The sequence below is a fragment of the Engraulis encrasicolus genome, chromosome 14 (genome assembly GCF_034702125.1).
Source record: "Engraulis encrasicolus isolate BLACKSEA-1 chromosome 14, IST_EnEncr_1.0, whole genome shotgun sequence".
NCBI classification, from domain to species: Eukaryota; Metazoa; Chordata; class Actinopteri; order Clupeiformes; family Engraulidae; genus Engraulis; species Engraulis encrasicolus.
This window is the reverse complement of record NC_085870.1, coordinates 45,864,273-45,885,401: the sequence shown is the minus strand read 5'-3', so window position 1 is coordinate 45,885,401 and position 21,129 is coordinate 45,864,273. Positions and strand designations below refer to the sequence as shown.

The 21,129-nt window shown below is 45.9% G+C and overlaps 2 protein-coding genes across 4 annotated transcripts in view; one reads left to right on the top strand and one right to left on the bottom strand.

Annotated features, from left to right (window-relative positions):
• The window catches only part of capzb (capping actin protein of muscle Z-line subunit beta), a 24,630-nt gene extending 17,303 nt beyond the window's left edge, over positions 1-7,327 (bottom strand). For all 3 annotated transcript variants that reach the window (XM_063215925.1, XM_063215924.1, XM_063215922.1), the window contains exon 1: positions 7,131-7,327. In XM_063215925.1, the coding sequence (XP_063071995.1) occupies positions 7,131-7,133 (3 nt within the window). In that variant the 5' untranslated portion in view covers positions 7,134-7,327. The remainder of the gene's footprint in view (positions 1-7,130) is intronic.
• A 2,357-nt stretch (positions 7,328-9,684) lies between these two features.
• LOC134462739 (MICOS complex subunit MIC10-like) lies at positions 9,685-18,860 on the top strand. The gene is made up of 4 exons (XM_063215921.1): positions 9,685-9,796; positions 16,741-16,788; positions 17,670-17,779; positions 18,622-18,860. Exons 1-4 carry the CDS (start codon positions 9,736-9,738, stop codon positions 18,628-18,630), a joined length of 228 nt encoding a protein of 75 aa, XP_063071991.1. The 5' UTR covers positions 9,685-9,735; the 3' UTR covers positions 18,631-18,860.
• Positions 18,861-21,129: the final 2,269 nt, after the last annotated feature.

Sequence of the window (21,129 nt, the reverse complement as noted above, 5' to 3'; positions counted from 1 at the left end):
GAAGGGGCAGAGAGGGAAAAGGAGAATGATAGAGAGAGCATAGTGCGAGAGGTAAACAAATAGTTTAAGTTTGCACTCTGCCCGAACAGCAGCTGAAATTTCTTCAAAGTAGGCCTAATTATCACCCCCTCCCAAACACCCACACACACAAAACCCAGCTGTTCCCAAAACACATTCTATATATGAAACAAAATGGGCCTCGAGCCACAACAAACACTTCCACAATCCCCACAGTCTCACCCCAAACTCATACTCAGCGAAACAGCATATTACATTCTCTACTGTAAACAGAAAAACAAATATTAAAGACAAATGCACATCGTTAAAGTCCCTACACATTTATGTTGAAATCTGTTGTGTTTGTAGCCACAGATATTATAACTAGGTCAAACAGGCCCATGGTGACGGGCAAACCCTCCACAAAGCAAACCAGGTTCCAACGGGTGACCAACATAGTGGCATATAGACCCGTTTAGAAGTCACGTCATCACCGACCGTACGTTTGTGAAGAAAGAGGTCCTGAAAAGTAAACTTGTAGTACACTGAGGGGGAAGAGGCTGTTCCAGAAGCATAGAAGATGTTTGTGGTGAAAAGAAATCAAATGTACCGACTGGACTGTCAGAGGACACCATCGGCAATGCCCGTCTCTGTGGCGCCCACTTCATATCTGAACTTATCGTAAGGATCCCTTTTCTTATTTCGGAAAAAAACACCTGGCTAGTTTCTTTACAAATATGTGGTAAATTGCTCATTTCGCTCCAACAAAGCGTGCACAGCCCGATAACGTCACATCTGTGTGGTAAAAGGGGTCTATAGAGCATGTGACTAAAAATATTTTTACTTTTGACATATACAGTATACATATACTCTCCCTCTTACTTTTTTTCAAAGTAACTATTCTTGAATGTACATCAGACAATATTTAGACTACATCCATGTATAGCCAGACTGCGCATTGTTCACACAACCAGCCGCATCATCAACAAGCTCTTCCACAGCCGTTATCAGTGCAGCGCTCAAGTGCAAAGGGCTGTGAAGTGGGTGCCAGGGATTGAGGAAGCCCGTTTGAATGTCATTTGCGTTATCTGGTCACTGCCGACACTCAAGTGAGCCACGAAGCGGCCCCTTTGCAGGACATGTACGTACAGTACAGTTGTGGGTGGGTGGGTGTGTGAGTGTGAGAGAGAGAGAGAGAGAGAGAGAGAGAGAGAGAGAGAGAGAGAGAGAGAGAGAGAGAGAGAGAGAGAGAGAGAGAGAGAGAGAGGGAGAGAGAGAGTGCGTGTGTGAGAGAGAGAGAGTGCGTGTGTGTGAGAGAGTGTGCGTATGTGTGTCAGTCAGGCCCCCCTCCCAGAACAAGAGCACCCTGAGGCTAAATGGGAGTGTAGGACTGGGACAGTCTTGTATTCGTCTCTCTCTCTCTCTCTCTCTCTCTCTCTCTCTCTCTCTCTCTCTCTCTCTCTCTCTCTCTCTCTCTCCTCTCTCTCTCTCTCTCTCTCTCTCTCTCTCTCTCTCTCTCTCTCTCTCTCTCTCTCTCTCTCTCTCTCTCTGCCCCCCCAGGGAGGCCACCCTTAGTCAAGACAGAACAACAGGGCCCACTGTGCCCAAGAATTAAGGAAGTGACTTGGGTAGTCCGGCAGCCAGACGGCCCTTGGGCATGTGACTCTGTGTGTGTGTGTGTGTGTGTGTGTGTGTGTGTGTGTGTGTGTGTGTGTGTGTGTGTGTGTGTGTGTGTGTGTGTGTGTGTGTGTGTGTGTGTGTGTGTGTGTGTGTGTGTGTGTGTGTGTGTGTGTGTGGTGCTGGTGACTGTGTGTGTCGTGCTGGTGACTCTGTGTGTGTCGTGCTGGTGACTCTGTGTGTGTGTGTGTGTGTGTGTGTGTGTGTGTGCGTATGCGTGTGTGTGCGTATGCGTGTGTGTGTGTGTGTGTGTGTGTGTGTGTGTGTTCCCACTGGCTGCTTATAGAGAGGCCCCCCATTACCGTGGAGATCCCATCCCACAGCAGAGAGAGGGATGAAGTAATAGAAAGGATGGAGAAACAGAGAGATAGAGAGAAATAGAGGGGTAGAGAAACAGAAGGAAGGAAAGAAGGAACAAGGAAGGGAAGAAAGGAGGAGGGAGGGAGGGAGGTGAGGGAAAGCCCGGGCCAAGCCAGGACTTTGGAAGAGATTTTATTTCCGTTTTGGGCTAATGTCAAGGCTCCAAAACAAACCAGAATCTCTTGTTCTTAGTGTACAGTCCCTAATTAATAATTCACTATCTGGAACAGACTCAATGCCTGGGGTGAGGCAAGGTTTTTATTTTTAGGAAAGCACCAAACGCTCAGCTGAGGACCAAGTTCAGGTCAAGTCTTTCGTTTATCTTGTCAGATCTTCTTCCAAGCACCTCCCCTCCTCCTAAATCCGTATCCATGCCGACCTGGCTCGGAGGACTGGCTGGAGGGGGCTACCTTTCATGGACTTCCTGGCTGCCCGGTCCTGCGGTTAGTAGAACCATCACGGTTAAGGAACAAGAGCACTCGGCGGCTATTTACATACCAAACAGACACTGATCGGCTCTTCAAGCAACCTTTTGTTTGAGCGGAGCAAACGCGATCTGATGGGAACCTCTGGCTAGCCACCGCTTGACGGGCTTGAAGCGAAACAGATGGGGCCAGCCAGCAAACGAGCGAGCGAGAGGGCTCGTCCGCTCCTGACAAGTCATGTGTCATAAAACCACAAACGATCCAAAAAATCCCTTAAAATGTCTGTTTCGCTGGAGAGAAAAACATTTGGCACATTTTCTTCTCTCGGCATAACTTAACAAGGGCCCCGGATCCCTTGGCTTGGCCCTCTGAAATGAAGTTCTTTTGCGGGGTTATATATTCACGATTAAATAAACACTGACATCTGTCCACAAAGTCCCAAAACACCAAAGTGCGGAACAGAACAATATGTGGTGCTGATGATGGGCCTGTTGATTGGTGCCTGGCTAATTCTGTTTACGAAAATCCGGGCCAACTTGGGACAGCCACCACCACCACCGCCCCGCCACATCCAATGTTGTTGTTGCCATTTTCTCTCTCTCCCCAAAACGAGTTCTGAATCCTGATTCTCTCCTTCGCGGCTGTGCAGCGCCACCAGAACAGTCGATGTGAGGCTGCTAAGCCTGACAGGCCTGGGCTGGGAGGTAGCTGGCTGCAGACATCCAGAGCCTGAGTCATCCAGTTCCACACAATCCTTTAGGAGTGTCTGTCTGGCCTGCTCAATTTCCCTTTGCAATCAGAAACCATATACAAAACACTAATGTCTGTTGTCGTGCAATATCAGATACCCTTAATGTTTAGATTTTCTGAAGATATTATAATGCAAGTTTTCCTCAAAGTGTGGCCCAAGGTCCACTACCACAGATGGTCCATGAGAAAAAATATTTTCCCCTTATTTTCCCCATATTATAGCCTATTCCATGTATATTTCCCAAAGGGACGAGAGGTCCTCAGTTTGAAAAACTTTATCCCATGCGCATCACACCAGATAATATCAAGAACTTCCACGCTGGAAAGACCACTGGGTGTCTGGTCATCTCTGAACTTGAACTGAGACTCAGGTCTGGGTTTCCTCTGCAACCAGACTGGAGAAACGCTTCAGTTCCCGGCTGTGACCAAGAGAACAGACTGACTGCTTGACTGACGGACGGTCCGCCAAACCCTTGAGTCTCTGTCCCTGGGCTTATTAAGTAGAGGTGTTTGACAGATGTTAGGCAAGCAACATGAGGCCTATGGAGGTAGGCTTTTAAAAAACAAAAATCTGGGTGTTTAAAATCAACAGTGCCTTTATGAAGTGAGCAAATCTGCTTTTTTTTCTGCTCCAACATTTGGCAACCATCCATCTGCCCAATCACACCACACAGTTGATTTTATGACATGTTTAAAGCTGCACACAGAAGACATCTGGTGGCGGAGAAGCCCCCCATTCTCTAGACGCAGAGCGAGAGGGAAGGAGGACGCTCATGCTCAGCTGCAGTGTTCTCCCAGAGGGCATGTCTCTCACATAAGAATGTAAAGACCTCCCGAGCCATGCATCGCATGCACAGAGGCCAGGGGAAGGGCCAGCCACAACATGAAAACTACAGTCTTGGAGCGGAGGAATGGAGCGGAAGAGAGGAGAGGGCAAGAAAAAAGAAGAATGGAGGGAGGGAGGGAGAGAGAGAGGGAACTGAAGACAGCAGTGGTGCAATCCCAACCTCACGGCTAACTGCTCATGGTGCGTTTACAACAGTCCAGTCACTGCAACAGTCCTTGTGTGGAAACAGCTTTAGAGAATTCAGGCGCCTTATCTTATCCTGGCAAAAACGCTACAACACGCGTACAGTACCAAGCACATAACCAACCAAGCCCTATTTGGACTGTATTCTTTACCTGCATTTACCCTGTAATCTTCTCTGCATGTTACCCAAGCCTCGCTGTCTCCATCCCCCCACACTTGTAAGTTGCTTGGGATAAAAGCATTCGCTAAGTGTGCCGTAATGTAATGTAGTGTAATTCATCTTGACCTTATTTTTTGCCTGGGCAGTGGTGGTGGTAGGGCATTTGACACTGCTGAATGCTGACTTGTGCCCACAGGGCAAGAGAGACATTAGCTGATACTGTTAGTGGCTGCCTGAAATCAATGCCCACCCGCTTCCCTCACAATAATGGAAATCAACAACTTAGCAAAATGTACCAAAAAAAAGTGCACCCATAAAAAGTATCCAGCAAAAAAGTACCCATAAATCCACAAGCTAGACTTATGCTTATTTAACAAATATATGAATGAACAGTTGGACATTCTGCTCATATATATATTTTTTTGTATTCCGTATGAAGCAAACTGTAAAGCACTTTGAGACTGATTTGTCTGAGAAAAGCGCTATACAAATACATTTTACTTACTTACTAAATTGTATTATGGTTGGTAGGATGCCTGTTAAAAACACATCACTAAAAACACACTTTTAGGTCAAACATAATTGTAAAAGCAAAAAACTAAATTAAACGCACACTTTATGAAAACTGCATCATAACTCTGATTAAAGTGTGCATTTTTGTCAAAAGTGATGCATTGCTCTCCTATTAGACTTAATGCTGTTTAGTGTCAGAATTAAACATATGTTCATCTCCCTGGGTAAAAGATTAGGAGTTTTTCCTTCAGTGCTGCGCCAGAGAGATAGTGAGATGAGACATCATGTGTTGCAATCAGCCATCTTGGCTTTGATCTCCACAGACAAATGGACCACACCTGACAGCTTGGGAAAAAAAACACCCACACATCGCATTCCAGCACACACGCACGCACACGGGCCATCAGGAGCTTGTAAATACTGAGGAACGGGACAGCCACCCAATGTATATAGCAACACGTAAATAAGTAGTCCTTCCAACTTCCAACAAGGAGAACACAAAAACAACACACGCAGAAGTCTAAATTGTTAAAAGAAAAAACCCACACACAGAGAATTCTTCTTTCACCTCAACACTTCACTTCCCTGGAGCGCTGCTCCACCATTTATAAACTGTCCAGAACTCTACCACTCTGCTGGTCAGGTTGTATTTAGACTGAGGACAGCAGACACCTGCACTCCCTGACACGGTTTACAGAGCGGCCGGCAAACACCAGGCCGGATGGACCAGAGAAGGGTCAGGGGGCAGACAGGCTGCCCGGCCAGATGAATGAGTGCGTTGGGTGGGTGTGTGGGGTTAGACGTATTAGAGAAGTGTCCATGGACACAAACCACCTGTTCTCATCTGTAAACACTACGTTGTTTACAGTCATGGGTGAGCGGTTAGGGCGTCAGACTTGCATCCCAGAGGTTGCCGGTTCGACTCCCGACCCGCCAGGTTGGTGGGGGGAGTAATCAACCAGTGCTCTCCCCCATCCTCCTCCATGACTGAGGTACCCTGAGCATGGTACCGTCCCACCGCACTGCTCCCCATGGGGCGCCACTGAGGGCTGCCCCCTTGCACGGGTGAGGCATAAATGCAATTTCGTTGTGTGCAGTGTGCAGTGTTCACTTGTGTGCTGTGGAGTGCTGTGTCACAATGACAATGGGAGTTGGAGTTTCCCAATGGGCTTTCACTTGTGTGCTGCTGCAGTGCTGCCTGCGGCTCTAAAGGATGAATATGTCCCTCGCCTTTTTGCAAGACGTTTCTGAGTGAGAGCTGGCTGCTATTAAAAGGGAATGTTTACCATGTTCAACGACTTCAGAGGGAAGTAAGCTTTCAAAGCTCCTTTGGGGAGAGTCATACTACTATTTCGGGATTAGTATACATTGGCTACATTCCTCGTACACTAGCCTGTCAAATGGGATGTTCTTTAACTTCATTCACACCTGGCCCTTGACACGTATACAATACACCACCAACTGCTGCATGGGTGCACATGCGCACGTTCACGCAGCTACTGCAGTCAGATGGCCAGTGGTACTGATCAGCAAGCAGATCATGACAGGAGTGTCTTAAGATAGATTTCTTGACAGCAAAATAATCAATGTCCCCTAAGCCTTGCACACTTGAAAACTACTTGAGTATTATACAAAGAGGCGCACTTGTTACATACTGACAAACCTCCAATTGACAACAACATACACACATCGTTCGATCAATTGGAAAACTTTGTCACATGTCGCGTTGTACTCAAAGGGGTGGGAATGGGCGGAGCAGGCCGGTTTTGGCAACAGGCAAACCGGGGCAGCTTGTAACTATTTTAAACACGGGGTGCAGGTTTGGAGTTGAGGGTGGGTATTCGAGATCGTGACCCGGCCAGGTTGCAAGAGTCAACTCTGCAAATGCATAACATCCTGGGACAAGCGAACGCACTTCGCCCACAGCTTGGGAAATTAGCCTGCTAGCTGTGCTTGCGAGCTACCTAACTAGCCAGTGTTATCATTAGCTGTTCAACAATGCGTTTGTGTGTTGGTCAGCGCCCGGCTGATTCGACTCAGTAACACAGTGTTCGCAAGTTCTGCAATGGTTCGCAGATGCGATGCTGTATTTAGGTGGCATCGCGAAGTTGCAACGTAGAGCACTTCCTATAAAAGGACAGCGGCTAATAGCGTTTAGCACCCCCACCAAAACTAGCAACCCATCTCGGTTTCTTCCAGTCCGATTCCTCGGCCTTACCATGTCTGCGGTTCTCGATGACGTTCTCACGGGAAAAATAAACGTTCACTGGTGTCTCTCGGCTGTCAAATTATTGTGCACGCTCGACTCTTTGTGTGATTTTGTTAATATTTTGCCCCTCCCGAGTCGATGTTATTTCTCTTCAGCTCCCTTACGGAACCCAGCCCTGTCAGCGAATTCACTTCCTCAACCGGGGGTACAGGAAGGGGCACGGTTGAAAACAAGCGGCGCTTGCATATCCGGGTCACCATACCGAGCGCTCGCCTGACCAATCAGAGATGGCTAAGTAAGGCATGGCCAAGTATGGAAAGAGAGGAGGAGTAACCAAAGGCTTGACAACTCCAAGGCAGACTGACAGACTCTTGACAGGCAAAGGGATGATGATGAGAGGTCTCAGTCAGATGTTTATGAGATAATTCAGTGCTTGCCGTTGACAGATACAATTAGATGACTGTCACTAGATTGCAGTAAATGAAATGAATGGGACAAAGATGAACAACATTAGTTAATGCCTTGTCAAATTTGGCATCAATGCGCATAACTTGTCAGGAAATGTGCACTGATTTCAAATTTCAAGAAGACCTTGAGGTTATTTTGCAAGGTGTCATAAGCCAGGGGTTCCAAACTTTACCATGATGAGGCCGGCCCCGATATAGGCCCTACAGGCAGCAGCCATGGGTAAGTGGTTAGGGCGTCAGACTTGTCGGACAAAGGTTGCCAGTTTGACTCTCGACCCGCCAGGTTGGTGGGGGGAGTAATTAACCAGTGCTGTCCCACATCCTCCTCCATGACTGACGTACCCTGAGCATGGTACCGTCCCGTCGCACTGCTCCCTTTTGGGTGCCATTGTGGGCTGCCCCCTTGCATGGTTCGGTGAGGCGTAAATGCAATTTTGGTGTGTGCAGTGTGCAGTGAATACTTATATGCTGTGGAGTCCTGTGTCACAATGACAATGGGCGATGGGGTTTCCCAGTTGGTCTTTCATGTGGGCTTTCTCTAGATTCCAGCCAAAGTCCTCCCTTACATTGGTCGTGCCACACTATTTTTTCTGAGCTAGTTTCACAACCATAGCCTAGGTCTGTGAGTCAGTGCCCCACTGAGATATATGCTTATAAAAAAACAATGATAATGTTGTTATAATGCTGAAAGATGCAATATTTTACTATAATACAGTTTTTGGTTTAGATTATTTTCGGTATGTGTTAGACATTCAAATGTTCAATTATTTATTTTATTTTGCTATACATGTAAGTACAAGGTAATTACAGCCCCGTTAAAATAAAGTGTTACCCTTTTCTGCACTCCCGCCCCCCTGGCAACATCTTGCGGTGCCACAAGGGTCCCCGGACCCCACTTTGAAACCCACTTTCATAAGCAATGCATTCTGTCTACGCAGGCTGGCTGTGTGACACGTTGGCACTGTGGATGCCAATGTCACCTCTACTATTTACCATTTACCTCTAGTCATGTGTATGCCCATCTGTATAGACCAGGGGTGGGGAACCTATCCTATCTCGAGGGCCATTTACTCCCTTGAGGCCATTTCATCCTAGCCTGATTATCATCGACGTTCAAATCTCTTTGAGACTTGGTCTGACCAAGAGCATAACAATTAACTTTTCCCAAACGGCATGGTTGACCTGCTTGGTTTGCTTATGGTTGTTTGCTTACTGACAAAGTAGGAGGAGTTCTCGTATTTTCGGGAACTCAGAAAGTACTTGCATTGCTCTTGACCTGACTAGTTGCAACTCTGAAAGTGTTGCGTTACTAGGAGGGCACTGATCGGCCCCCGATATAATTTTAATGTTTACACATTCACATGAAATTTGACATATTTTGTAAAGGAATCTTAGAAATTACATTTGCAATACAATTACTGTAAGTAATGTTCAGGGGACCTAGAGAAGGTGGGGTCAGGTTTAAAGGTGGCTGCCTTCAATATAGGCCTAACCGGCAGGGGGAAATCCTGGTTTGTGTTCATAGTACGGCCCTTGGATGACTTTCACGGCCCTTGGAGGAAATTGAAGTGGCCCCTCGAATGAAAAATATTCCCTACCCCTGGTATAGACCTAGAGGGTGTTGCACACATTTTTTTTCAAATCATAAAACTTTTTTGTACTAAGTAGTTGTATACGGAAGTAGTTCTTATTTTTTCTTTACCATATTATTTCGGCTTAGCCTAGGCCTATATAAAGCACTTTAAAGGAGCTGTTTAACATCTCATAGCGTCATGTTCACAGACAGGCCTAAACTATGTGTTATAGGCTATGTAATGCATTAAAAAAAAGATTTTTTTTATCTCAGTATAAAAATAAGATTTATGATCAGTGGCCTTTATGAGCATTCAAACATACAAACATGCAAACATACAGGAATGAATAAGACACTTAATTCGATTTTTTCCAGTATTCATTGTTGTTAAGATTGTTCATCATTATCCCACCTTTCTTATAGACATCTTGCAATTAATACAGTAGAGGTCTCTCCATCTCGACACAGATTGTCAAAAGACAAGTGCACCTTTAAGAAGAGTGCCTGATCAGCTGACAAGTAGCCTCACTATTTCTCGCGAGTTTTTGAACACGGAGGTCGGCAGCTTTTCATCATGGACGAAGAGTACGGAAGGAAATGGGACCGATGCCTTGCTGACAGCGCTGTCAAAATTGGTAATTTCAAAATCCAGCATGCAACGTTTAAGTGAGAAATGCTGTTCCTACAGTGGCGAGCTGTAACAGCCTATGGCTGATGTAGACTACTGTCTACACATTGTCAGGTCGCTCATGGAGGTCATCCTAGCTGCTAGCGGCGGCTATGTTGCACACATGACAGCTGCCTATTGCTATGTTTACGCAGGAGATCCCTGGACATTTTGTAAATGAAAGGGGGCGAGCTTCTGTGTAATTATATGCATCTTTGAAAAGTATTGATTAGAGCTCTATCCCTTGATGTTTAGGGACGGTTTACCCCTGCAGCTGTTCCTAATGTTAGCATGTGGTGTTAGTCAGAGCTGATCTACATGCTACTTGGATTGGCTACTGTAGTCAATGCACTGTGCCCCATGATATGTAATAGACTGGTGGGTGTGTTTATAAAGTAGGCCTATAGAAATCAACAGCGCATAACATTCCCCCCCAAAATAGCATGAATCACATCAAATGAAGAATCACCGAACTTGATCCAATACCACTGGCACGATAACAATAAATTGTCCAAATGTCCAAGTGAGTCAGAAAACTCATAATGGACCACACCTCCTGGGTGACTGTCCTCCAGACACTGCCCAGTTAAAATGATGTAGCTCTAGTGTTCGAAAGTTTGTCTCACTAATAAAGGCCAACAATACTATCGATTTATGAAGTTGATTCCAAAGTGAAGCCTATGTGGCCTTCCAAAGTGGCTGTAATAAGTTTTAATGTTTCAAATTTTTTAAACCATACAGAAATATTCGAACATTACCATTTTCCAAGACTTATTGTTGTAATGCTATGTAGGTTACAGGTATTTTACGCCCATATTTAGAATATTTACAAACCGAGGTCTTTGTCTCTGTGTGTGCATCTCTTCATCATTTACTAATGTAGCTTTTTTTTTTTTTTTTTAGAATACTAGTTCCAGGCCTTTATCTGTATCATTTAATCATTCTTCACTTATCAGTTAAAGGGACACTCCACCCATTTGCATTAGGCTTTCCATTGCTAGACACCCAGTCATACTTTTGAATGGTCGTGCAACACACTCTCAATTCCCCCTGAGACAGGAGAAATCCGTATTCACCTCTTAACACTTCCTCCTACAATTATGTAAAAATCATCATTTTGCATCACTGTAGGAGAAAGTGTAAGAGAGGTGCATTTCTGTTGAGACTACAAGCCTTTTTCCCACCCTTTCAACCCCATCCATAGGGGTTGAACCTAATGCGCTAACAGACCTATCACCGATCAGTGTGCCAGTGCTTTTGAAATCACTGGCATTAAGTGCATTCGAGTAGTCGTCAACGCATGCATGCGCATTTAGACAGCAATGCACTCTGGATGAGAATGCTGCATGACTGTTAGATTTCCTGTCAAACTTCAAACTTGAGCATTGCAATGCATTATGGGGATTGTCGTCACAAATCCACAAGCTCTAAACAGTCATTTTCTGCCTTTTCTCGGCCAAGAAGGCACCAAATTAGAAATGTATGCTACTATTCTACTACATATATGACCCACTTTCAATGCATATTCATGTCTCCACCGGTGGAATGCCCCTTTAATCTAATACATCCCTGCATTGCTTCATAGAAGTTGCATGCACCTGCAATTGAGAGCCTAACAACTGTCAGTCATGTATGGACATTTTTATGGTATCACCACTCACAACCAACCACCAGATGGCAAATTGGGAATAGCAATTCTGAACATAATTTTGTGGAAACCCCGAATGAGTCGTGAACGTTCCCGTGACGTCATAATGAACTCAGTAGTTCATGCTGGATCATAACTGTCTGGCTGTTAACGTGTGTGTGTGTGTGTGTGTGTGTGTGTGTGTGTGTGTGTGTGTGTGTGTGTGTGTGTGTGTGTGTGTGTGTGTGTGTGTGTGTGTGTGTGTGTGTGTGTGTGTGTGTGTTTTGATTGGATGCATTCCTTCCAAACGAGCCTGCTGTCACTGTGCCTTTGCCAGTGTGGGCATGCCTCCTGTAATTGGTGGGTGTGTAACTGAATAGTGAGCGCATTGAACACAAGCATCACACATGGATGACAGGCTGTCTATTTGAGGAATAATCTTGCAGCTCTTCCCTTCGCAGGCTGTCTGTTTGAGTAATGATCTCCCGGCTCATCCTCCTTGGCGTGTCCTGTCCTCTCCATGGGCCTCGTGTGGATTAAAGCAATTATTGGTCATTGGAAAGGGATTATGTTGGGGATATAATCTTGACAATCAATTTGACAGATTAATAATTCAGATATTTTTCAGATTCGCATAAAAGTCTCATTTTGCCCCTACTGCTAATAACATTTAGGCTGCAGCCAGGCTGCCATAACCTATAGTGCCTCCGCTCAATTCCATTTTGTTGTGACAATTAAATCTCACAAAGTAAAAAAAAACTGGCTGATGTATCAGGCTAAATAACATTGGACTAAAAAAAAAAAGAAAGGACTAGCATCGTTTGCACCCAGCCCTGAGTTGCCATGGTTTGTCTTTGTGGTTACCATGGGTGCGTCTAACGGAGAAATAAAAAACTAATGCGCCGATTGCTGCTAATGGGCATAAAATGTTTTTATGACCTTCGCAGATGTCCAGAAGTGCTGACTTCATACACAGCCACTTAATGTGTGGAACGCATTCGGGTTGGCATTTGGATACATCATTGTTGAACTTGGTTCACTCCGCGGCTGCACAAAAATTCCATTTGCTAATACCGCGAATCAGAGCCAATATGCATTGTGTTGCATTTTTTTCTTTCCAATAACCAAATTGTGTATGAGAACAACAAGCTTTGTTGGTTCACTATCATTTGCATTATTCTGATTCATTCCAAATGTCTTGAGGGCCTTTGTTTTTAATGGCCCCATAACTTGCGGTTTTCAAAAGGTCACAGACTAGAAGGCGGCCTCCAAAAACCTCTGTGAGACTTTGGACATAAAAGAGCCTAAATTAATGTGATGAATTGGAAGGGGAAACGGTGGTGGATCCTCACAACAAGAGAGCAGTTGCAGAGAAAAGAGCAGGGGAGGAAGTGGTGGTGTGGCAGGTCACCCCTTAGTCCAGATGGGCCTTCACTCTTTGCATATAAAAGCTCGACTACCTCATTACATTGCTGACTGTCTTAAAGGTGCACCGTGGCCCTGCCGTGGCCCGGGTCATTTGACAATCCTTCCCCACCTCTCTCCCCTCTCATTTCAAGTCTCTCCTCCACTGTCCTGTCAAAAATGAAGGTAAAGGCAAAAAGCCTAGTAAAAAGCACACAAAAAAAGAAGGTGAACAGTGTAAAATTTTTAGTCGTACATTTCCAGAATCCATGCTGCCCATTCACAAATGTTACCTTTTTAACAAATACTTACCACCACCATCAACTTCTTAATATTGAACAAGACAGACAAATTTGCACTTTTCATGAATGAAAAGGGGGATCTTCTCCATGGTCCACCATTTTGAATTATATAATATTTTAGCTGCAAAACTTACTGTGCATTGGTCATACTAGTATTTGTTTATTATTTAGAAAATATTCATGAAAAGCTCAAATTTGGCCATAGGCAGCACAGTTTCAATGAGCTGCATAATTGCAATACCTACTCTGGCCACCTTGCGCCACCATCTTGCACGGTGCACCTTTTACGTACCAGATTAATACTTAGGTCATTACCATTTTGGTGACAATAAGGCTATAATAGAGGCTCTTGGCAAAGGGTTTAATGAACTTGGACAGTCGGATGGGGTGAAATTGGGATGAAGGGATTGGACAGGGGGCAGGGGTCGGGGGACAGAAGATGGGCTAAAGGCCATGAATATTTTTGGATTGGGCTCACTCAATTTATGATTGTTGTGCAGCTCCGCAGGCAGTCTGTTGTAGGCTCACTTGGCAGAAACAGTGGTGTATCCTCACAGCGGAGTGCAGTTTCAGAGGAGGGAGGAGGAGGGAGTTGTGGTGGTGGTGGTGTGGTGGTGGTGGTGGTAGTTAAGGGATTTGGACAGTCAGACAGGGTGGGGTGAAGTGATGGGACAGGAGTTGGGGCCAGAGGATGGGTAAAAGGACATAAATATTGTGTAAATGGGCTGCAGGCTGCAGGCTGATTTGGCCGAGGAGATTGCATAGGTTTTTGGGCATGTTTACTGGAGACGAAGAGTGGGATGGAAGGGGAGGGGTAGGGGGGAGCTGCTTGGGGTGGACTGACTGAGTGAGTGAGGTTTGGAATCGACCAAGAACCAGCGGGAGGGACAGTTAGGATGTTCTTCCCAAGACTTTTCTTTCTAGGGAGTTCAAACTCAGCAGAGTTGTGCAACAGTTTGAAGACAGTGAATTGAGTGGAGGGATTGGGATGGGGTTGTTTAGGGGGCGGTTACAGTGCTCATGATCTCGTGGTCTCGTGGTGGTGGGGTTTCTGGAGTTGTATGGAACAAGTAGTGATTTGCAGGGCCCCCTCCTGAAGTAAATGAAGACAAGTAGGGTGTTTTGTATTATAAAGTTTTTCCCCTCGGTCTACTCTGTGGTCTCGCTTGACATTTCTCGGTTGTGTAATGGCAAGCTGAGTGGAGTGGAGTGCAGTCTTGTGCTGTGTTCTGTTCTGGCAGCGCGAGGAGATGGCTCGACTCTGCTCGGCTCGGCTGCATGCCTCTGAATCAAATTAAAAGACTGGAGGAACGAAGGAGCGAGCGAGAGAGAGGGAGGGAGAGATGGAGGGAGGGAGGGGTAGAAGAAATGGACAGAGAAATGGAGGAGAAAGAAAGACTGCAGGAGGAGAGTGGAAAATATCAGGAAAAACAAAGTTTAGGAAAGGAGGGCAGAGAGAGAGAGTAGCTCATTAAGGAGTAGTGGGGAAAGCAGCAGCAGCAGCAGCAGCAAGAGAAGAACAGATGAGCTGGAAGAAAAGAAATGAGAGATGGAGAAGATGGAGAGAAGGTGTATTATTATTTTAAGAAGGAAGGAGAGGGGGTAAGATCGTGAGAACTGGGCGAGCAAAAAAATAAAACCCAGCAGCGGAGAGGAGAGGAGAGGAGAGGAAAGGAGAGGGGAGACGACCAGGGAGGTCTGAGACGACTGAGCCTAACCAGAGGCAGGGCCAGGGGTGAGCAAGGCCAGAGAGAAAGCGAAACAAGAAAAAGGGAGAAAGCGTACAGTGAGATGTAGGTGTGCGTGTGCGTGTGCGTGTGCGTGTGTGTGTGTGTGTGTCCGTGTGCGCGCGTGTGTGCGCGCGCGTGTGTGTGCGTGTGGTACTCAGTCGTCTTGCTGCTCTGCTGTTGCTGGTTGGCTGATGTGGAGTTGGGAATGGATCTGGAGCTGAGGCGAAAAAAAGAAAGCGAAACAAGAAAAGAAAGACAGTTAAAAAAAGGGAAAGCGTACGGTGAGATGGAGTGGAGTTGTTTGTATGTGTGTGTGCACAGTGTTCAGCCTGGCTGATGTGGTTGGGCTGGGGCTGGGGCTGGGGCTGGGGCTGGGGCTGGGGCTGGGGCTGGGGCTGGGGCTGGGGCTGGGGCTGGGGCTGGGGCTGGCGGGGCGGTGCTGCCAAAGACACAGTACAGCGTAGCACAGCGCAGCGTAGCATAGCGAGGTGAAGCTGAGAACACAAACACATTCCTGGCCCACAATCCCTTGCTCCTCGGCCCGCTCCGCTGTCCAGAATACAACACAGTACGGCACACACACACACACACACAGGCACAGACAAACACTCAAGCACAGACAAAGACACACACACTCACTCACACACACCCTCCCAGTTGGGCCCCTGCCTGGGTCTGGGAGACACACACACACACACACACACAGCTTTTCTGTCATCTTACCTATTCCCTTCTCTCCATGGTTTCCTTTGTTCCACTTGCGCCTCAGGTTGAATTTCACTGTTTAATATTTGTCTATCCTTCCGCCTTTGTATCTCCTTGGCTATCTGTGTGTCTATTCAGCTGTGTCTGCTCTCTTTCTCGTCGCATCCTCTTTAAAATGGTTTCCCCTTCCATTCTCCTTCCAGTGTTCCTCTTGTCTCTCCTCCGCACCCCCCATCTTTATTTTCACCCCTCTGTTCCCCAAACTTTGTGCTTGCCGACAGTCTCTTCCCTTGTGTCAAATGTTGTGCTCTCTCTAGTCTCTCTCTGTCTCTGTCTCTGTCTCTGTCTCTGTCCGTCTGTCTCTGTCCGTCTGTCTCTCTCTCTCTCTCTCTCGTGCTCTCTCTCTTTCTCTCTCTCTCTCGTGCTCGCTCTCTTTCTCTTGATCATTCTCTCTGGCTCTGTTTGTGTGTGTGTCACTCAGACACGCACGTGTGCGCGCACACACAGACATACACACACAGAGACACACCACCCCATCTCACTCACTCACTCTCACACAACACGCACACAACCTACCCCATCCAACCCCACACACAGCCAGCCTCTGCCCCAACACACACACACACACACACGCACACACACACACACACACCACCCCATCTCACTCTCTCACACAACGCACACACAGCCTACCCCATCCATCCCCACACACAGCCAGCCTCTGCCCCAACACACACACACACACACACACCACCCCATCTCACTCTCTCACACAACGCACACACAGCCTACCCCATCCATCCCCACCCACAGCCTACCCCATCCATCCCCACCCTCTGCCCCCGCCCCGTGTCTAATGAAGGTTGTCTGGCTGGCAGGTGCTGTTTACCAGTGGAGGGGTCAGAGGTCACATTAACTTCCCCCACCCACCTTGTCTTGTTAACACACATCCACTTCCTCTCGCATTCAGAGGTGTGTGTGTGTGTGTGTGTGTGTGTGTGTGTGTGTGTGTGTGTGTGTGTGTGTGTGTGTGTGTGTGTGTGTGTGTGTGTGTGTGTGTGTGTGTGTGTGTGTGTGGGGACCTGTTTGCTTGCTGCAGCACATTCACTTAACTGTTTTGTCTTCCATTTTCTCTCTCCTTCAGGAACGGGTCTTGGTGTCGGTGTCATTCTCTCCGTCTTGTTGTTCAAACGTGAGTTGGTGCGACTTCACCTACACCCTAAGAACTCATGCCTTTGCACAAGCTTCAATTGCTAGCTTTTCCTTCACTGTTTCAGCCATAAATGGCCAACACTTTCTCTTAATATATCAGAATTGTATATTTTGTTTACCAAGCATATCAATAAAACAACTGCTGTGACTTTATTGACATTTTTGGCTAAACAAAGGCTGACAACACATCAGTACTGACATTCAGTCCAAGACTCAATTTCAGGTTCATTGCTTTTGAAGGGTTTATTTGCAAAAAGGTGTATCTCCATTTTGTAGAATGTTGGGAAATTGACATTTTGTATTGGACATTCCATTTCATTGTATTGCAAAATGCTTTTTTGCTTTATAGGTTTAAAAAGTATGTTCCCAAAATATTTGAATGGCAACAATTCACACAAAGGTCATAGGACCTCTGGACAGTTATTTCCAATAATAAAATGCAAAAGTCAAAAATGGTGGATACACCGTTTTGCAAATAAACCCTTCAGTTGCAAACATTGGCAAATATTCGGAATAGACCTCCGAAACAAGAGCCCTATAACTTTTTGAGGTGGTTTTATAAACATACTGTGTATTATGTGTTTAGCTTGGCTGCATTTGTCTCCAAACCAAGCACTGAAAACAGTACTTGGGCCTACTACTCTGCACCACCACACAAATGTGAGATGCACTGATGCTACTGCTGTATCATGTCATGTTTTGATGAGCAAGATTATTTTGATAATTATTTTCAGATTATTTTTCATTAATGAGTTTGCAGTTGGTTAAACTATGTCTCTGAAACTAAAGGTATGTCTCTGCACTGTTTTCTTTTTTAACTTGTTTACCTGTTTGCTTGTTTGTTTATTTGTTTGTGCCCAGGTCGGACGTGGCCCGTAGCCTTTAGTGCAGGGACGGGATTAGGCATGGCGTACTCCAACTGCCAAAATGACTTCAGGTCGCCGTACCTGCTGCATGGACGCATGGTCAAGGTGGGAAGGCTTGCACTATTTTCCCTGCTCTCCATCCCTGAACAGACATTCAAAGCAAGATTAGCCAATCGATGAAGTTCACAGAATATGCTCAACTCTCAAACAAAAACGGAAACAAAAATGTATGCTTTTGTCCTAAAAGCAATGTAAAATCAGGAGAAAAGGACCGCACTCCCAGTCACATACATTTTTTTTATTGCATTTGGTCAACACAAGATTATAATCAATCAGTGCTTCATAGGCTTAAATTGGCTGTTTAATTAAAAGTAAAGTAATTATGTTGCTTGCATAAATTAACTTGATTAATGAATTAAGAGTTGACATAATGACCTCATGTGAAGCTGGTCATTAGACCCTTTTCGTCCACATTAGTCATCACAACAGCATGCTGCTGTATTGCTCCATCTAAGTAAAGTTCATTTTGCTTGATACAGTATTGGATGAAGACATCAGCCGTCCTCCTGGTAGTTATTACATTAATACTGTTTTATAGCTATGATATAACCACATTGTTTGCAGTCAGCTTTTAGAAACTATGTTCCCGATTTGTATGTGTATTTCCAATAGCTACCTTTACTCATTAGCTCAGCTTTGACGTTGTATCGTTATCAACATCCGAATTGCCAGTAAATGTATAGGAGTGGATGGAGGGTTATGTTGCACCACTTAACATTGGTGACCTTGGCCTCCTTTTTTCCCTTTTCTCTTTTTCCCCTTCACTCTTCCCCCTGTTAAATCTCTCTCTCTCTCTCTCTCTCTCTCTCTCTCTCTCTCTCTCTCTCTCTCTCTCTCTCTCTCTCTCTCTCTCTCTCTCTCTCTCTCTCTCTCTCTCTCTCTCTCAGGATCAGTAACGGGGTGCAGGGGGTGTCGATCTGGGAGGAGAGGCCGGGTCTCCGCTGTCATCCGTCACGCTGTTCATATCTGCTTGCCTGACAGTCTTTGTACGCTACCTCCACACGTCCTTATTCCTAGTCACCATTGTACTCGCTATGTCTGGAAAGAATGTTGTTTATTTAATCATACCGTCATGAAAATAATTAAAGTAACGACATTTACGTTTGAACAAAAAAAAAATCTCTGTGGAGCTCTTTTTTTTCACCCCCTTGTGTGTCTGGATTTTGAATTATGCAATTGAGGCTGCACTAAAAAGCTATGCACATAATTTAGTCCTGGACTCCGGCTGCTTTCGTCGTAGCTCTTGTGGTATGCACATCCGTGAGCGAGGGCGAGGGGAAGAGAATGAGTGTTTTTGTGTGTTAATGAGTAGGAGAACTCGTCTCCCGCTGTTTTGGAATGGGAGCCAGCTTCAGCACCTGCAGCCCTAAAGGAAGGATGAAGAGAGAAAGAAGGGAGAAAGAGAGAGTGAAAGAGGGAGAAAAGAAAACAGAAAAGACAGCACCAGGGAGAAATAGGGTGAGAAATTATGACCGAGTGGGATAGAGAGTGTGAAAACGACTTAAAAAAAAAAAATCAGAACAAGTTGATAGATAACTAGGGAAATAAATAGCTGAACAGCACATAAAATGAGAGGGTAAAATAAATGACTACAGAGGAATATTATGGGGATCTGCTTTGTTTTCCAGGGGTTGGCGAACGGGTCCAGCATTAAAGGATAATTGCACAAAGGAGAGAGCAGTTAATCATCTACTAATGAGTGTTATTTCCCATAATTGTCCTGAAATATGCTGCAATGGACGTTCTCAAATCAAGATGTCGGCCCGAACCGCAGAGCCAGGCGTGCGATGATTTCATCGGCAGCTGCCGGGCAAATCCATACATACGCAGAACCAGACCTGCACAGCAGGCAGTGGATAATCAGAGGCAGCATTCCATGTGTAATGGCCGCAACTCTCTCTCTCTCTCTCTCTCTCTTTCTCCCTTATTCTGTCTGTCTTTTCTCTGTCCAATTTCTCTATCTGTCTCTCTTCTGTCTCCTCCTCTCTTTCCTGTCTGGCTGTCCACTTTCTTACTCCATTCTGCTCTTCTCTCTCTCTCTCTCTCTCTCTCTCTCTCTCTCTCTCTCTCTCTCTCTCCTCCCCCTTTTTTTTAGTGTCCCTGACCCTGCACACATGGGCCAAGCGTACAAAAGGGGTTGCATAGAGAGAGCATACCTGGAGTGGAGTGGGATGGCTGGGAGTATTGTGATTGATAGCGTACGTGCATCCCAGTTTCCCCAACTCCCCTCCTAAGCAGACTCCCTGCAAGCTTCTGTGGCGGTGAAATATGTCTGCGTAGGGCCGTCTTTGTTAGATCCCATCATTTATATTAGGTGTGTGTGTGTGTGTGTGTGTGTGTGTTGAAGGGAGATCATAAGCCATGTGTTTGTCCAGCCCCCTGGTGGAGCAGAATGTTTGGAATGTTCTAGAATCTTAGAATGCCAGCCCTGGACGAGGGCTAAACACTTTATTGCTAACAGGTGAGTCTGCCACAGTGTAAAAGATCACACATCACGGATACTAAATTAACGCCACACCTACCTCCCCACAAGACAATAGCCCACCCATATTCACTGATGCACGAGCTGCCACATACCACAAAGTCACATTTTTGAGCATCACACTTGTGATGATGAGTGTTGCTGAATGCATTGATCAGCTGCATATACAGACACGTTTGCACCAATTCCACAAAAAATACCTTTGCTGCTTTTGTCTCTTCCCTGTCAATCAAAGTATTTGTCTGCAAGTGAAGTGAATGAAGTGACTTGGCTTTGCTAGGCTTGCGGGGTGCGGTTTGGGTGTGGAGATGGGGCTGAGGTGGGAGGGGAGGGCGTTCTTGTGGATGGAATCCAAGCTGAACACCTGCAGGTAGATGAAGAGAATGGAACGAGTGCAAGGAGACGGAGGGGGAGGTCAGAGGACGAGAGGAGCGAAGGAGAGGGTACCTGCCTGTGCCTGTCTAGCAGTTTCCCGTAGTAAAGCAGAACACTGTGATTCCATTACTGATGACAACCACAACACTGACTGAACACTGTCATACTTTGTTAAAGCTCACAAAGATATCAGGCTATTTACATAGAGATACTGGGTAAACGCATGAAGCCTACACCTATACAGTGTATGGGAAACGGTGTACTCTGTAGTGTGTCTGTAGAAGGTTGTTTTTTTATGTTGAGGTATGACTATGATTCATCCCCCAACTGTCAGGTGCACTAGACATTTTGGCACCCATGAAAGATTTCTGATTCACAAGACCATGACCCTTAAAACCATCATAGACCCACCCCTGGCGGAACCCAAACTAGTGTGGCCTCTGCCGTGAGCCAGACACAGGGTTGGAGCTATAGGGGGAGCAAGCAGGGCATTTGCCCCAGGGCCCTCTCTCATATTGTGCTGGAGGCCCTATTATGG